General features: G+C 35.7%; 1 protein-coding gene across 21 annotated transcripts in view; it reads left to right on the plus strand.

Moving 5' to 3' along the window:
- Window positions 1-14,313, plus strand: part of MAGI1 (membrane associated guanylate kinase, WW and PDZ domain containing 1) — a 682,760-nt gene that overhangs the window by 258,929 nt on the left and 409,518 nt on the right. Inside the window, exon 2 of one of the 21 annotated variants that reach the window (XM_074198805.1) lies at window positions 9,545-9,671. The exons of the other annotated variants lie outside the window; for them this stretch is intronic. Coding sequence (XP_074054906.1) covers window positions 9,632-9,671 — 40 coding nt within the window. The 5' untranslated portion in view covers window positions 9,545-9,631. The remainder of the gene's footprint in view (window positions 1-9,544; window positions 9,672-14,313) is intronic. 21 annotated transcript variants of the gene reach the window in all.

The raw sequence follows: 14,313 nt of genomic DNA on the forward strand, positions 1-14,313 counted from the left end.
GGCTCACAAATGAGCTCATATATGTTTTCTTTGGGATCATATTATTTATATATTTTTATGATTTATTTAATTCTGCATATGGAATTTTTGCAGGAATTTTATACGTTTGGAACCACAGAAATAGTTGTAGGGCATGTAAAAATATATGATGATAAGACAAACTCTATTTAGAAAGAGTTAAGGTTTCTGACTTCTTTGAAGAACCATCATGGTTTGATTCCTTTTGCAGGTTAGTTAATCCTGGGGTCCAGTCTAATTTATTCAGCATTTTTTTGGACATGTATTATTCTAATCTTTTCTTTCTTTTCTTCATTGAATTGGCTTCATCTTTGAAATTCTAGGATCCTCTTTGCCAACAATCTAATCAGTTAGTTTATTTTCATTACTTTCAGACAATTTTCATATATATATATATATATATATATATATATATATATATGTATATGGCAATGGGGGTTAAGTAAGGCCACACAGCTAGGCTATTATTAAGTGTCTGAGGTCAAATTTGAACTCAGGTCCTCCTGATTCCAAGGCTGGTGCTCTATTCACTATGCTACCTTAGCTGTCCCCCAATTTTCTTTTCTTCTTTTTATTTGAAAGAATATGTTATTCAGATTCTTTGTGTTTTTTTCCTGGAAGGTCATGATTATGTTCTTGTCTTCTTTTGGTTTGTAGAGGTCTGAGATTATCTTCTAATACTTCCATTTAAAAGTTTTATTATTAGTATTATTTTCATCTCTACAAACTTCAAAAATACACGAGCCTCTCCTCACTGTCCCACTGAGTTTTTACTATTATATACTTTATTTCTCAGATTTGCTTTATTGGCTTCTTTCAGCAATTTAATCTTCAGTTTTATAACTATCAGATGTTCCTTTGATTCATTTTGCTACATTTCTATATAACATTAGAGCATTGGAGACACATGTATGGTCTGTTTTGGAAGTTTCATTGTTGCAGTTTTGTTCTTCCCTTTTGAAGATTTCTTTTCATTTTCTTTTATCTTATAGTATTTATTCATTATTTTGGGTCTTCTTCCTGATGCCTTTTCCTATTGAGTTTTCAATTTCTGTGCTCTTTTTTTATTGAAATAAATATTATTAATTATTTTGGTGTAGGTATGGAATTGATGTAGTGCATCCAGGCTTTGTCCTGATTCCTCTTTCTCAATTCTCTTTGTTTTTTTTTTTCTTTTCCATGATGTAATTGGCTAGTAGAGAATAGTCTCAGGAATACTAGATGATATTGGGTCAGTCTCCTGCCCTGCATCTCTGATGAATCAGTGCAAGAAGGGTGGGATTGGGCATCTTGTTGCAGTAGTTGCCTTTCTGTTTTGTAAGTATATGAAGTGGAGAAACTTCTGTCCAGGGCCTGAACTCCTTCAGTGGGAGCTGTCCAGGAAAAGTTAGTGGATCAATAGACTACTGCATTAAAGGAGGAATAATTGCACACTCACCTCAGTCCAAATGACTCTTATGTGGTTAAACTTTGCTTCATGTTGGCTGTTCCTTAGTTTTGCCATTAGCAGTAACATGGCTTTTTTGCTTCCTTTGATGAAATGAGTGAAGAAAATCTTTAGTTATGATGTTCTCTTAAAAAAGAATCCTGATTGAATGCTACATATACCAGAAATGATGGTGCATTGTTAAGTACATCTCATAAAAGACTATCTTTCTGAAGATTCTGAAATCACTTTTCCCCACTTGAAAAATGATGTGGGTAAAATCTTGGAACCAAAACAATTAAATGATCATAACGTTGGGGGAATGTGTCTGAGTAAAGTTCTGAATATTAATAAGGCCTTGATGGATATTTTAAACAGTTTTTCCCATCTAATCTCTAATGATTATTTTATTTTTCCCCTTTGTAACTGTCATTGGAGTGGCAAGGAAAATTAATTTTTAATGGGCCATTGTTGTATCATTTTCCAAAATGGCTACTTGATTGATTCTTTGTGGGGGGTTTGTTGATTGTGACCCTCAATGATGAATCAGCTCTGCACTGGTTCTTGGAATAGTTGCATCATTCTTATTCATTATGGCTCCATTCACCATCCCAGTAACATTCATTTAAGTGCACCCACCCATCACTTCCTTTTCTTTATCATTTAGAACATAGGCTTCTTGAAAGTAGAATTGTACTTTTGTTCCTATCTTCTAGGAGAACTTTTGGCCCATTTATGGTTCAATCATTTCAGTTTACTCCAACTCTTTGGAAGCCCATTTCAGGTTTACTTAACTAAGATACAGAAGTGGTTTACCATTTCTTTCTCCACTTTCTTTTACAGATGAGGAAACTGAGGCTAATAGGGTGAAATGGCTTACTCAGAGTCATACAGTTTATAAGTATCTGAGGGTAGACTTTTCCTGTTTCTGGGTCCACCACTCTATCCACAGCAGTGCCACTTTGTTACCCTGCTTTTTTTCCTTTTTGATAAATATTAAGAACTTAATAAATGTTTTTTTCTTCCATCTATCTATTTTGTAATTATAGCCTGTAAGTTTTAAGATAATTAGACTTTGTTTTGGAAGAGATCTCGGTGGACACCTTTTCCAAAAACTTCCTAATTTTATAGATGAGATTAGACAGATGAAGGGACTTGCCCAATGTCACACATAGTGGGTCACTAGCAGGTCAGAATTCAAACTTTGGTCTTCTGTTCTGAATTCTACTACTACATTATAATGTATGAATTTTCTTTCCCTAAAATGTTAGGAAGAGAATTTGTGTTGAGGTATTGCCTTCATCTAAGTTTTCTTTTTCTTTCTTTCTTTCTTTCTTTCTTTCTTTCTTTCTTTCTTTCTTTCTTTCTTTCTTTCTTTCTTTCTTTCTTCTTTCTTTCTTTCTTTCTTTCTTTCTTTCTTTCTTTCTTTCTTTCTTTTTCTTTCTTCATTTATTCATTTATATTGTTGGTTTGTATTACATGCAAAGCTTGTTTTCAGCATTCAACATTTTGCAATCTTTTGCGTTTCACATTTTTCTACCACCCTCCCTTACCTCCCCCATTCCCATGGCAGTGAACAAATTGATATAAGTTGTATAAATAATATATCGTGTTTATCATATTACTATAAGTTATGTTTTGAGAGAAGAATTTGAATTAAATGAGTAAAAAATACATAAGAAAGAAAAAACATAAAAGAAGTTTTAAAAAGTGAACATAGTGAACTTTGCTCTGCAATTTTGATTCCATTTTCCCTGATTATGGATGACTTTTTGCACAACAGCTCTCTCAGAATTGTCCTTGACCAATGAACTCCTGAAAGGACCTGTGTCCATCATAGTTGTTCCTCTCTCAATCTTGCTGTTAACATTTGCAATGTTCCCCTGATTCTGCTCACTTCACTTAGCTCCCTTAGTTTGTGCAAGTTTTTCCAGGCTTTTCTGAAGTCACCTTCATCTACTTCATAATGATAGTATTAGAGGCAATGTGGCATAGTAGGTCAAGATAAGATCTTTTTGTTATAAAGATCTGGGTTCAAGTCCTATTCCTGTCATACCCTGATTGTGTTACCCTGAGGTCACTTAACTTCTTAGGGTTTTGGACAACTTTCTAAGCCTGTGAGTTGCAGAATATTTATGGATCCACATTCTTGGAAAGTTTCTTTGGGTGGGGCTTAAGTGACTTGCTCAAGGTCACACAGCTAGGTAAATATTAAATGTCTGAGGTCTGATTTGAACTCAGGTCCTCTTGATTCCAGGGCTGGTGCTTTATCCACTATGTCACCTAGCTGCCCTGGAAAATTTCTTAATTAAGATTTGCCTATATAAATAAAATCACAGATTTTACTGTCAACAACAGTAACAATGCCAATATCAGCACACAAACAACAGCAGCAATATTATTATAGATCTAGATCTGGAATTGTCCTTAGGGGACATAGTATGACCCTCTTATTTTACAAATGAAGAAACTGAACCCCAGGAAGGTTGAGACTTACCCAAGATGACACAGGAAAACTTTAATATAGAATTTGAAACCGGGTTATTTCCACTTTACTGTTAATGATATGTAACATTTATGAGTACTTTATGGAATGCAATGGCTCTTTCATTGAAACCACATAGCAACTTTAGGAGTTAGATATGATTATTATGCTCTCTTTACACACAGGACTCAGAAAACCAGGGCCACACATTTAATCCCAGTCTGAGATGGTCTCTGAGCTCAGCTCCAGTATTTATGTCTACCCGCATCTTTCTTTAAATATATCTAGTAGGGATGAGTTGAAGTGTGATTAGGAGAGGCTAGAGGAGAGGAGAGGCTAGAAGAGACTGTCTCCTTTCATTTCCCTTCAGTGAATTGATTCTGTGTGGTCAAGAATAGAGTCTCTCAGTAGTTTGATGAGGTCATTAAAAAATATCATTTTTGTTAGATTCCCATTTGAAATTTATTGTTTATCTTAAGTCTTCTTCTGTAAAACTATAAACTATATTTGAATAGCTTTTTTTCAGATTCTAAAATTCTTATCATGACTCCAGTAAATGCTCTTTCGATATATTCGGTAGTTACCAATATGAATGAAGCGTCCCTTTTTCCAAGGTTCCAGTTGCCACTCTCTTTGGTCAAATAGCTATCTTGCTCAATTTCATAACTGAAATAAAATATTTTTCTTTTTCTATTTGGAAAGCCTCACTGCTCCTTCCTGGATCCTGGCTTAAAAAGTGTCTTGACAAAATGACACCAAATTGCTCCTATTTCCACCATAGTCGGAGTGGCTGAGCCATCATTATTTGGAAAGGAGCCTATCAGAGAAAACAGAGTGGGATGCATGGCTTTCCTGTGAAGGGGAATGTATTCTGTGCCAGCTCCTTAGCTTGGTTGTGCAGCTCGGAGACCATTCTGTGAACATGCCTGGGTTAATTCTTCCATAGCCCAGCAGGGAGCGGATCACCTTTGCTTCCATCTTGAGATCCTGGTCCCGAGTCATTATTTAGCTGGAGATTTCCAACCTGACCTCTGGAGTATTGCCAAGAGAACCTCTGGATTTGAGGAAGGACAACTAAAAGCTTTCAAGGGAGATTCTGCCTTGTTTCTGATCCCAAAGACTGGGGTCTTAATGATCAATCCAAACAGATAACATTTTCAGAGATTCTCAGCAAATAGATGTATCAGAAACAAAAGAAGTTTAAGAAGATAAGACTTATTAAAAATAGATAAAATATGTTTGCAACATTTAAAACTTTATTTCCTCATTTTAATAAAATAATAATTAATGGTATGACCTAGTAGCATGAGTATACTGGCAAAAGTTTTACAACCAGACCTTTTTTGTTGTTTGTTTGTTTTTGTTTGTTTTTAATTTTTTATTTAGGGCAGTAGAGTTAAATGACTTGTCCAAGATTACACAGCTAGGCAATTATTAAGTATCTGAAGATGGATTTGAACTCAGGTCCTCCTGATTTCAGGGCCCATGCTCCATCCACTGTGCCACCTAGCTGCCCCTCAGAACTTTGGAAAGAAAAATGTACCCTTCACTTTTTTCCAATCAATGTTTTTTCTCTCCTAACCATCTTCCCCCTATTTTCCCCCTCCCTCACATAAACATACAAATACATATGCTCCATTACATACACATACAAAATAAAACTCTTGTACTAAATAGTTATGGTCAAGCACCTCCAACCCTGTGTTTTTATTTTAGCTTTTTTGGCAAGGCAGTGGTCACTTAGCTTGCCCAAGGTCACACAGCTAAGTAAGTATTAAGTGTCTGTATCTGAATTTGAACTCAGGTCCTCCTGACTCCAGACCAGTTCTCTTTCCACTGTGCCACTTAGCTACCCCCCCCATACCTCTAATGGTTTTAAGCTTAATATGCATTATTTTACCACTTTCTCCATTACTTTTTTAAAGTCCAGAAATCAACAAAACACCAAGCTTTTATTTTCAGTGTTTACTAGTTTGACTGAAAATTAAACAATCCAAGAACCCAACTCTTGCCTGGGTAGAAAAATGGGATTAGAGAAGGGCAAACTTGAGTTCAAGTCCTGCCTTAAAGATCTGTCCTCCTGCTATTATCTTCTGTTCTCAATCTTTATCCTTGGTGTGACTATGTCTTTTTGTTGTTAATGTTACTAGCTGTCCTGATCCACATCTGACCACTGGCCCTGAGACTGATGATTTTACACAGACCTCCCTCATCCTCCAGCTCCCCACTTAAATCCAGTTCATTTGCATGTTGTGGCATTACCTCTCCATCATGGTTTTCTTTGAGAATGGAGGAGAAACATAATCATTAATCATATGCCTTAATATAGAAAGGATCTGTGATTTTCCCAGCATAGGGAATCCCTAGGATAGAAACTTCCTCCCTTTAGATAGAAGTAATCTCTGACTCACTAGATCCATCATAGGGAGCCTAGTTGCCTGAAGACCAGAGATGTCCAGCGATTTATCCACTGCCACTAAGCTAGTGTGAGAGAAAAGATTTGGACACAGAGTTTCCTGATTTTCATTGTGTCTGCTATGCCACATTGCCTCTTAAGAGCCGTGTAACATAACCCAAGAGTCTTTGAACAGGATGTTCAATTGTCTCTTTGGTCTGTGATTAATACCTCCCTTGATTATCAACTCTGATCATTGCAAAGTTTTCCCTTATAAATATCCCTAACTCCTTATCCTTTGATTTATTTCTAGTATTGACTGATATCATGGAACCCCTATCTTCTGCATGGGTGTTCTTCATATTTGAATGGCTTATATTTGTTAAAATCTCTACTTGCAAAACCATATCTAATCATCCTCTTCTCCCATCTTGATTTGATTTCCATGCTTTCTATTCTTTTATTGCCCAAGATAATATTAAACATCAAGATAATCAAGTAATCTTGATGCTTTAACTACTATATAAATAAATGAATCTAAATGCATGAAGTATTAACTAGCTAGTCATTTTTTTCTTAAGCAGCTAACATCTTTGTCTATTCATTTCTATTCACCTTTCTTCTTACCTTATCATATACATAGAATTTTATATCAAATGTACACATAGATTCATTCACACATATATTCTTAAAGATTCCTATCTACTTTACTATTTTTGTGGTGTATTTTATATTTCACCAAAGTCCTCTATAGAAGGGGCCCACAACTGTACACTGGGCCAAGTGATCATCGGACAATCTTACGCTACCATTGTTTCCTTCATTTCAAAGTTCTGTCACCTCAGAGTTTTAAAATTTCAGAGTTACATTTTAAACTTATAGTTTCCTCTGTTGTCACCAAGATCTGGAGTTCATTTTCTGTTACGTTTAAGAAAAATTAAGCAACAGTATCTTTTCTTCCTGTGGAAATCATTTCCCCTCCTCTATGTGGTCCATGCCAGCCCTGGAGTAAGGAAGACTTATTTTCATGAGTTCAAATCTAACCTTAGTAGCTGTGTGATCCTAGGAATATCATTTAACCCTGTTTGCCTCAGTTTCTTCAACTGTCAAATGAGCTAGAGAAGAAAATGGCAAGTCACTCCAGTCTATTTGTCAATAAAACCCCAAATGACATCATAAAGTGTTGGGCACGTCTGAAAAACTGCTAAACAATAATAAATTTCAATGAACTATGTTCCATTTCTGACTACATCTATTTATGGGATTACTTAGAATTGTAAAATTAGCTTCTAAGAGAAGAGAGAAAATTTCAGAAGTGTCCATTAGCTTGATTGTGTTAAAAATATTAGAATAAAATAGAATTTGAAATAATTATTATTGAATGCCACATCTATCCTCCACATTGCCCATCAGTTTTCTCTCTCTATTAAAATTTAATGATATCTACCCTTAACAATAAATGATGACTGAAAATTTTTAGCTCCTGTTAATGATGAAGACCTAAATGGTATGAATATTGTACCCCAAAGAGTTTAGAAACTTGGCTAATTTTCCCATAATGTGACAGGCTTTTAAAGTCTATTGAAGTGATGGCAATATGGTGAAACTTTCTGGTCTGTGAGGGAAGACTAGCTGGCTTGACTCATTATTTCTTTTGATTTTTTTTCCTGTCTGTTAACATCCAATTTGTTACAAGCAATTACAGCATTTCAAAAGTTATGTTGCTAGCATTTCATACCAGGGTGGGGAAAAGAGTACTTGGCATAGTAGGTGTTTCTCAAATTGTATTGGAGGAGTGGGAACATGGTATCAGAAGATTTGGTTTTGGATCCAAGCTCTGAAACATACTTCCTGTCATGGTGACCAGGCTGAATGTTTAACTGCTCTGGGAAGCATTTCCTTCTCTGGAAAAGGAGGTGGTTGGATAAATCATGTCTAAGATCCATAGTATCTTTGGATCCACTCATTTTATAAATGCCTCTCCACTTTTGGTCCCTTGAACATAGACCTAATTGTGTGTATGTGCATGTATGTACACCTGTTTTAAATTTTTTAATGCCTTTTGTTTCTGCACCTTGATCATCTCTTGATCTTCAATTATTAAATGTGAGACAGATTTGAACTCAGGTCCTACTGGTTCCAGAACTGATGGTTTATCCACTACACCACCTAGCTTCCCCTACTGGACTCTCTCTTGTGAAAGGATGCAAGGAAGGAAGGAAGGATAGATGGATAGACAAAATGATAGGAAGGAAGGAAGGAAGGAAGGAAGGAAGGAAGGAAGGAAGGAAGGAAAGACAACAAGATAGGAAGGAAGGACAAGAAAGATAGGAAGTTAAGAAGGAAGGAAAGATAAAAAGATAGGAATGAAGGAAGGACAAGAAAGCTAGGAAGGAAAGAGAAGGATGGTGAAAGGGAGGAAAGGAGGGAAGCAAGGAAGAAAGGAGAAGAAAGAGAAGGAAGACTGGGAAAAAAGGAAAGATGGAAAAGAAAGGAAGAAAGGAGAGGGAGGAAAGGAAACAGAAATGAGAAGTGATTACCTTCTAAGTATTGTGACCATTGGATATGGCATATCACATGTAAGTAACAATAAGTAGATTGTTTGGGTCTTGACTGTTAAGTGTGTAAAATCAAACAATATGTCATAACTTTAGAAATGAAGGTCAGATTCAGATAATGAACACAGACAATAGAATATGAAGCATTCTGTTCCTGAACAGAATATATATATATATATATATATATTAGATCATGATAGTACTAAATGCCTTCTCAATTATATAGGTGAGGGGGAAAGTGACTGAATAATTGCAATGTGCTAGATTAAACACCACCACCACCACTTTCGGTCTTTGGTTAGTGGTTGGAATTTGGATCATGAGCCCTGTGTCCCTTTGATTTCTATTTGCTGCTCCCTGGAAATGACTAATTACACTGTTATTAATTGCTGTCATCTCTGAGTAATGTTGAGCACAGTGATTTTGCACATTTGCATTAGGCACATTAATCATAGGTAGGCACTGGATGGGAGCGTTTACATCTAAAGTAGTCTTAATCGGAAAAAATGCATATTGAATGAAGACAACTCCATCCACCTGCCATTGCCAAGCTTTCATGTCAAGTAGAAACAGCTGATTAACCATGTGCTGTCAGCTGCTCCGGAAGATATCAGCTTGTGCTGAATGAATGTAAATATGTGTTATTTGTTTATGTTTTTCAGGTAAGAAATTGCGTTTCTGTTTCACATGGCTGCCTACGGTATGGGACAGATGCTGTCATCTTGTGTTTCTTTGTAAGCTGCCAAATAATGCAAAATATGCTAGTGCCAAAAATTAGGGATTCATATCGTAAGTATTCACCTGCCTCCTTTGGGGGAGGGGTCCGTTGTGGATTTCCCAGTGCAGTTTTGGATAAAATATTAGTTTTCCACTTATTTGTCCTCATCTCCTGCTGTCTCCCAATAGAAATGAAAGTACACGAGTTTTTTGCAAACTCAACTCCTCTCATAGCTATTGGTAAATATGAGGAATGTATCTTTTGATACAAATCTCTATTGCTCTCTGCTGTAAACTCATGGATCTCCCACCATCTACTGTGTATACTGTGTATATTTCTCTCTATTTGTTGTCCTTTCTAAGCCCCAAACAGGTATACTTTCTTACACAAAGCCTTCTATGATTAATTAATACCCTGACAAATTCAGTCTTGGAATTTCCTTTGTGCCTATAGTCAATGATTTTGATTTGATTTTTTTCTTCTTTCATATGAAATCATTGTACTTTCCTAAAACAAAATGTAATTTATTTGAGGGTCACAGTTATGCTAAACCTATCTTAGGCATTCAGTGAATGCAAATTAAATAATTCCCACATAGCCCTTTACAATCTGACTTTACCTGCCCTTTGTAGGATTTTTTTGAAGGCACCAACATACTTTGTGTTCATGTTCAGTGTTGGGATGAAACAAGGCATTTGAATAGTTAGGCCAGCAAGGATGGGCAACAAGGATACATCCATACTGCCTTCTCTGATTTCATTCTGTCCCTTCCTCTTCCTTCCCCTCCTTTTCTTTATATGGGAATGCATCTTGTCCTTAGAGAATTATTTGATCCAGGATATGTTGATTTGTCTGGTCTTCAGAAATCAATAAAGTGAGGGCCTAGACTCCCATGTATCCAGGAAATTTTATCAGGGAGGTCAGGACTAGTCAGATCCTTTCAGGGAATTTTTCCTTTCTGTAAAAATTAATACCTATGGAAGGAGAAGGCTAGAACTATCCCATGTTGAGTATTCAGGAAAGAAGCCATGTCATTTAAACTTGGGCCAGTCTGGTTCTGGGGTCAGTTTTGACTCTTTAAAGAAAGTTAATTCCTGATTCAGGATGGAAAGAGGCAGGGTGACTTGAACTCACATTGGAAGGAAATGGCAGGAGATATTAGCCCTATCACAGAGCCTAATTCATTGACCTTTCCTTTGTCATTTGCTGATATATGGGCAATATCGATGTAAAGCAATTTTTAATAATGTGTTTGGCTAGCTGTTGAAGATTACTAACTGTTGAAGATATAAATGCAATTAAAAAGAAGTTCTTTTCAAAAGGGAGCTGAACATGGAGGGGAAAACCTGCATGGAGTTCTGTTTAACAGTCTTGTGTTTGTTCAGGTTATCCTGTATGTTTGTAATTTATTTTCCATTGCCTTGGCTCTTAGAATATTTAGCATTCTTTTCAGGTTCAGCTCCTTGGGATCTAGTATGGGAACACTCTTATTATCAATATTCCCTCTCTCTTTCTCTTTTCTCTGACTCTGTCTCTCTTTCCCTCTCTCTCTCTCTTGCTTTTTTTTTGTCTCTTAAAATTATTTTGTATTAAAATTTTTTGATATCAATTTATCTGCCAGTTAAGTAAAAGATCATTGAGTCAAGGTAGTTTTGTGTTTGTGTGTGTGTGTGGTGTGTGTGTGTGTGTTTGTGTCTATGTCCTCAATGCTTTGGTGAGACTAGAGCTGTAAGATTAAGGAGGAAAGAGAACATGTCAGAGAAATTTTATGTTTAAAATTTCATGATGCTGGATATACAAACAGAAACAGTTCCTACCCTCAAGGGGCTTATACTCCATTAAAGGAAATATGAGAACAGATAAGTAAATGCAAAATATATACAATGTAATTTTTTTTTGGTAAAGGAGATGAAAAACATATCTCATAAGTAAAAGGGGGAGGAAAACTATTTGGAGCAAAACATAATGCTTTAGAAAGTATGCAATTCAAATTAGCCTAGCCAGAATATTTCTACATGAAACTGCAACAAAGAAGTGAAAAAGTAACATCTCTGCCAACATTTCTTTTACAAACTGTCTTAATCATCTTGAACAATGCATGGACCACATTTGGATCTTAATGTCTCAGTCCCTGAATAAGAAATAAAGATGAATCTGAGGGAAAAAAGAAAGAAGAATATAGGGAAAGCACCTGAACCTGAGCAAGTACATATTGAATATATTCATGTGGAGGTAATTAAATTCTGGAGGCATTAGAGGTTTAGTTCTCAAGATTTCTGAAAGAGATGTTGAACTCTACTCCTTCACCTCCCCTCTCTCTCCGGTCACAAATCACAGGCATTTTTATTTGTTAAAAATCTATGGAAATGGTGTGGCTAGGTGGCGCAGTGGATAAAGCACCAGCCCTGGAGTCAGGAGTACCTGGGTTCAAATCTGGTGTCAGACACTTAATAATTACCTAGCTGTGTGGCCTTGGGCAAGCCACTTAACCCCACTGCCTAGCAAAAAACCTAAAAAAAAAATCTATGGAAATGTCATCAATAACTAATGACATGTTAACATTCTTATCTTTATGCAGATCTTTGTGAAAGGTTATACATTCATTTTCAGAGAATGATTGATGAAAATATGAGATAGGATTAATCAAGCCTGCACTAACAGTTTTCTAAAGCAGGTCATATATTCAATGACACATTTGACTAAAAAGTATAAAAATCCAAAATCCCACTATGTTTATTGTTGGATAATTTTTTTTAACATTTGAATTAATAGAACAGAGTGTAGCCTTAAAGACTTTAATATCATATGGTATCTCCGTCATTCATTTTTAAATCCTTAGTGATTCTTTGCTTCAATCACATAAAAAAATTCTTTGATTATTAATACCAAATGAGAAGATATGCTCTCCAAAAGAATTTATCCCTCTCTAGAAAATTTACAAAATCGAAATGAAAGAGAAATTACTTATAGTTGGTGAGTTCCTCTTTATTCTTGTTTGCGCATGATGTGCTGATTGCATCCAATTCAAAAAATGCTACAGACCGTCCTTAACCACTCAAAAGAGATTTGTCTAACAGCTGGCCAAAAAACAAAAAAAAAAAACCTCACAAACCAAGTTAGACACTTTGGTATGCAATTGACTTGAAATCTGATTAAATTGGCATGCATATACACACACACACACACACACACACACACACACACACACACGCACATCCACACACACAAACACACATACACACACCCTTAGATGGACACTAAAGATGGATTGCAAATTTTGTCCATGATGTAACAGGACAATGAAATTGAGTGAATTGCATTTGGGAAAATTGCTTTTACTTTTCTTTACTTCATTCTGACATAGAAACCCATCATTTACTATCTGCAGACTTATGATTCATGTAATGTTTCAAACTGATGAATCTAAAATGAAGATGACTTAAATTCAAGGTACCCAAATAGAGATGGATGGTAGGAATAAATAGGTGATGCATTTTGCAAACAATGATCAGAATCCAAAAAGTGTGGTATAAATATAAAATTCAGGGAAGATTTGATCATAAGAGAATGCTGATAAGATAATAAAAGGGAGACATGGATTTCATGCTGTGACCTGAAAAGTTCAAAGGTCTAGAGAAAGATTTCCAGAATATTGGATAAATCCTCCATAGAAACTTTATTAAAGGGCATAAACAAGTCTGCATGCTACCATGTATCAATATAACTGTGTGTCTGTGATGAGGAAAATAGACCCCAACTCAATGTTGAGATCCTCAATGAATATGGAGTGTATTATCAATTTTGTTTTTGACACATGTATAAATATATATATATATATACATATATGTATATATATATATGTGCTTTGAACTGTTGCTCACAAAATCATCATAAAAAATCTCAAATGGATATTTCTTCTTTCTAGGAAAGAAATTCTTTGGGAAAAGGTCACAAAGAGATGGTATCTGAATTTTATTAATAATGGTGGATAAAATGTTGGATGAAAACAGAGTTCCTGTATGACTTTGTGAATAATTGGATTCAAGTTCTACTTAAGGCACTTGATGATTCTGTGACCTTGGGCATGTCATTTTACTTCCTTCACCCTCCGTTTCTCCATCTGTCAAATTGAAGGAATTATAGAATATTTTCATAGCTCAGTTGTGAGCATCTAACATGACAATGAATGAAAAATCATTTGGCAAACCTTCCAGAGCTATTCTATGTTGTAAAATTGGTTAAAGGGGCCATCTTTCAGGGCTTCTTCCCAATGTAGCGTTTATTTACTTCAAAACCCCTTTTCAAATCTGTTCTCAGCCGGTTATTTGTGCAGATGTTTCACAGTGTGTTTACCGACATTTCTAAGACATATTGTTGATCAGCAGGTTTCTTTAATTAGCAAATACTTCCTCAAACCAGTTGCTAAGGTCTGATTGACTTCATTATAAATAGTACAGAATTTTACAGATAGTTGAATGAATATAGAGGCAAACAGAGTCTGAAGGAGAAATACGGTATTGATTCTCATTACAATAGGAACCCCTGTGGAAAAGGTGGGGGGACTGATTATTTGTGGTTATAAATTATATACATTTTTAAAGATACTAGATGCCATAGTAGATAGAGGGCAGAACCTGGAGTCAGGAAGATCTGAGATCAAAGAAGACCTCAGACACTGGATGTGTGACCCTGGGTAAGTCACTTAACCCTTTT

The sequence above is a fragment of the Macrotis lagotis genome, chromosome 8 (assembly GCF_037893015.1).
Source record: "Macrotis lagotis isolate mMagLag1 chromosome 8, bilby.v1.9.chrom.fasta, whole genome shotgun sequence".
Lineage (NCBI taxonomy): Eukaryota > Metazoa > Chordata > Mammalia > Peramelemorphia > Peramelidae > Macrotis > Macrotis lagotis.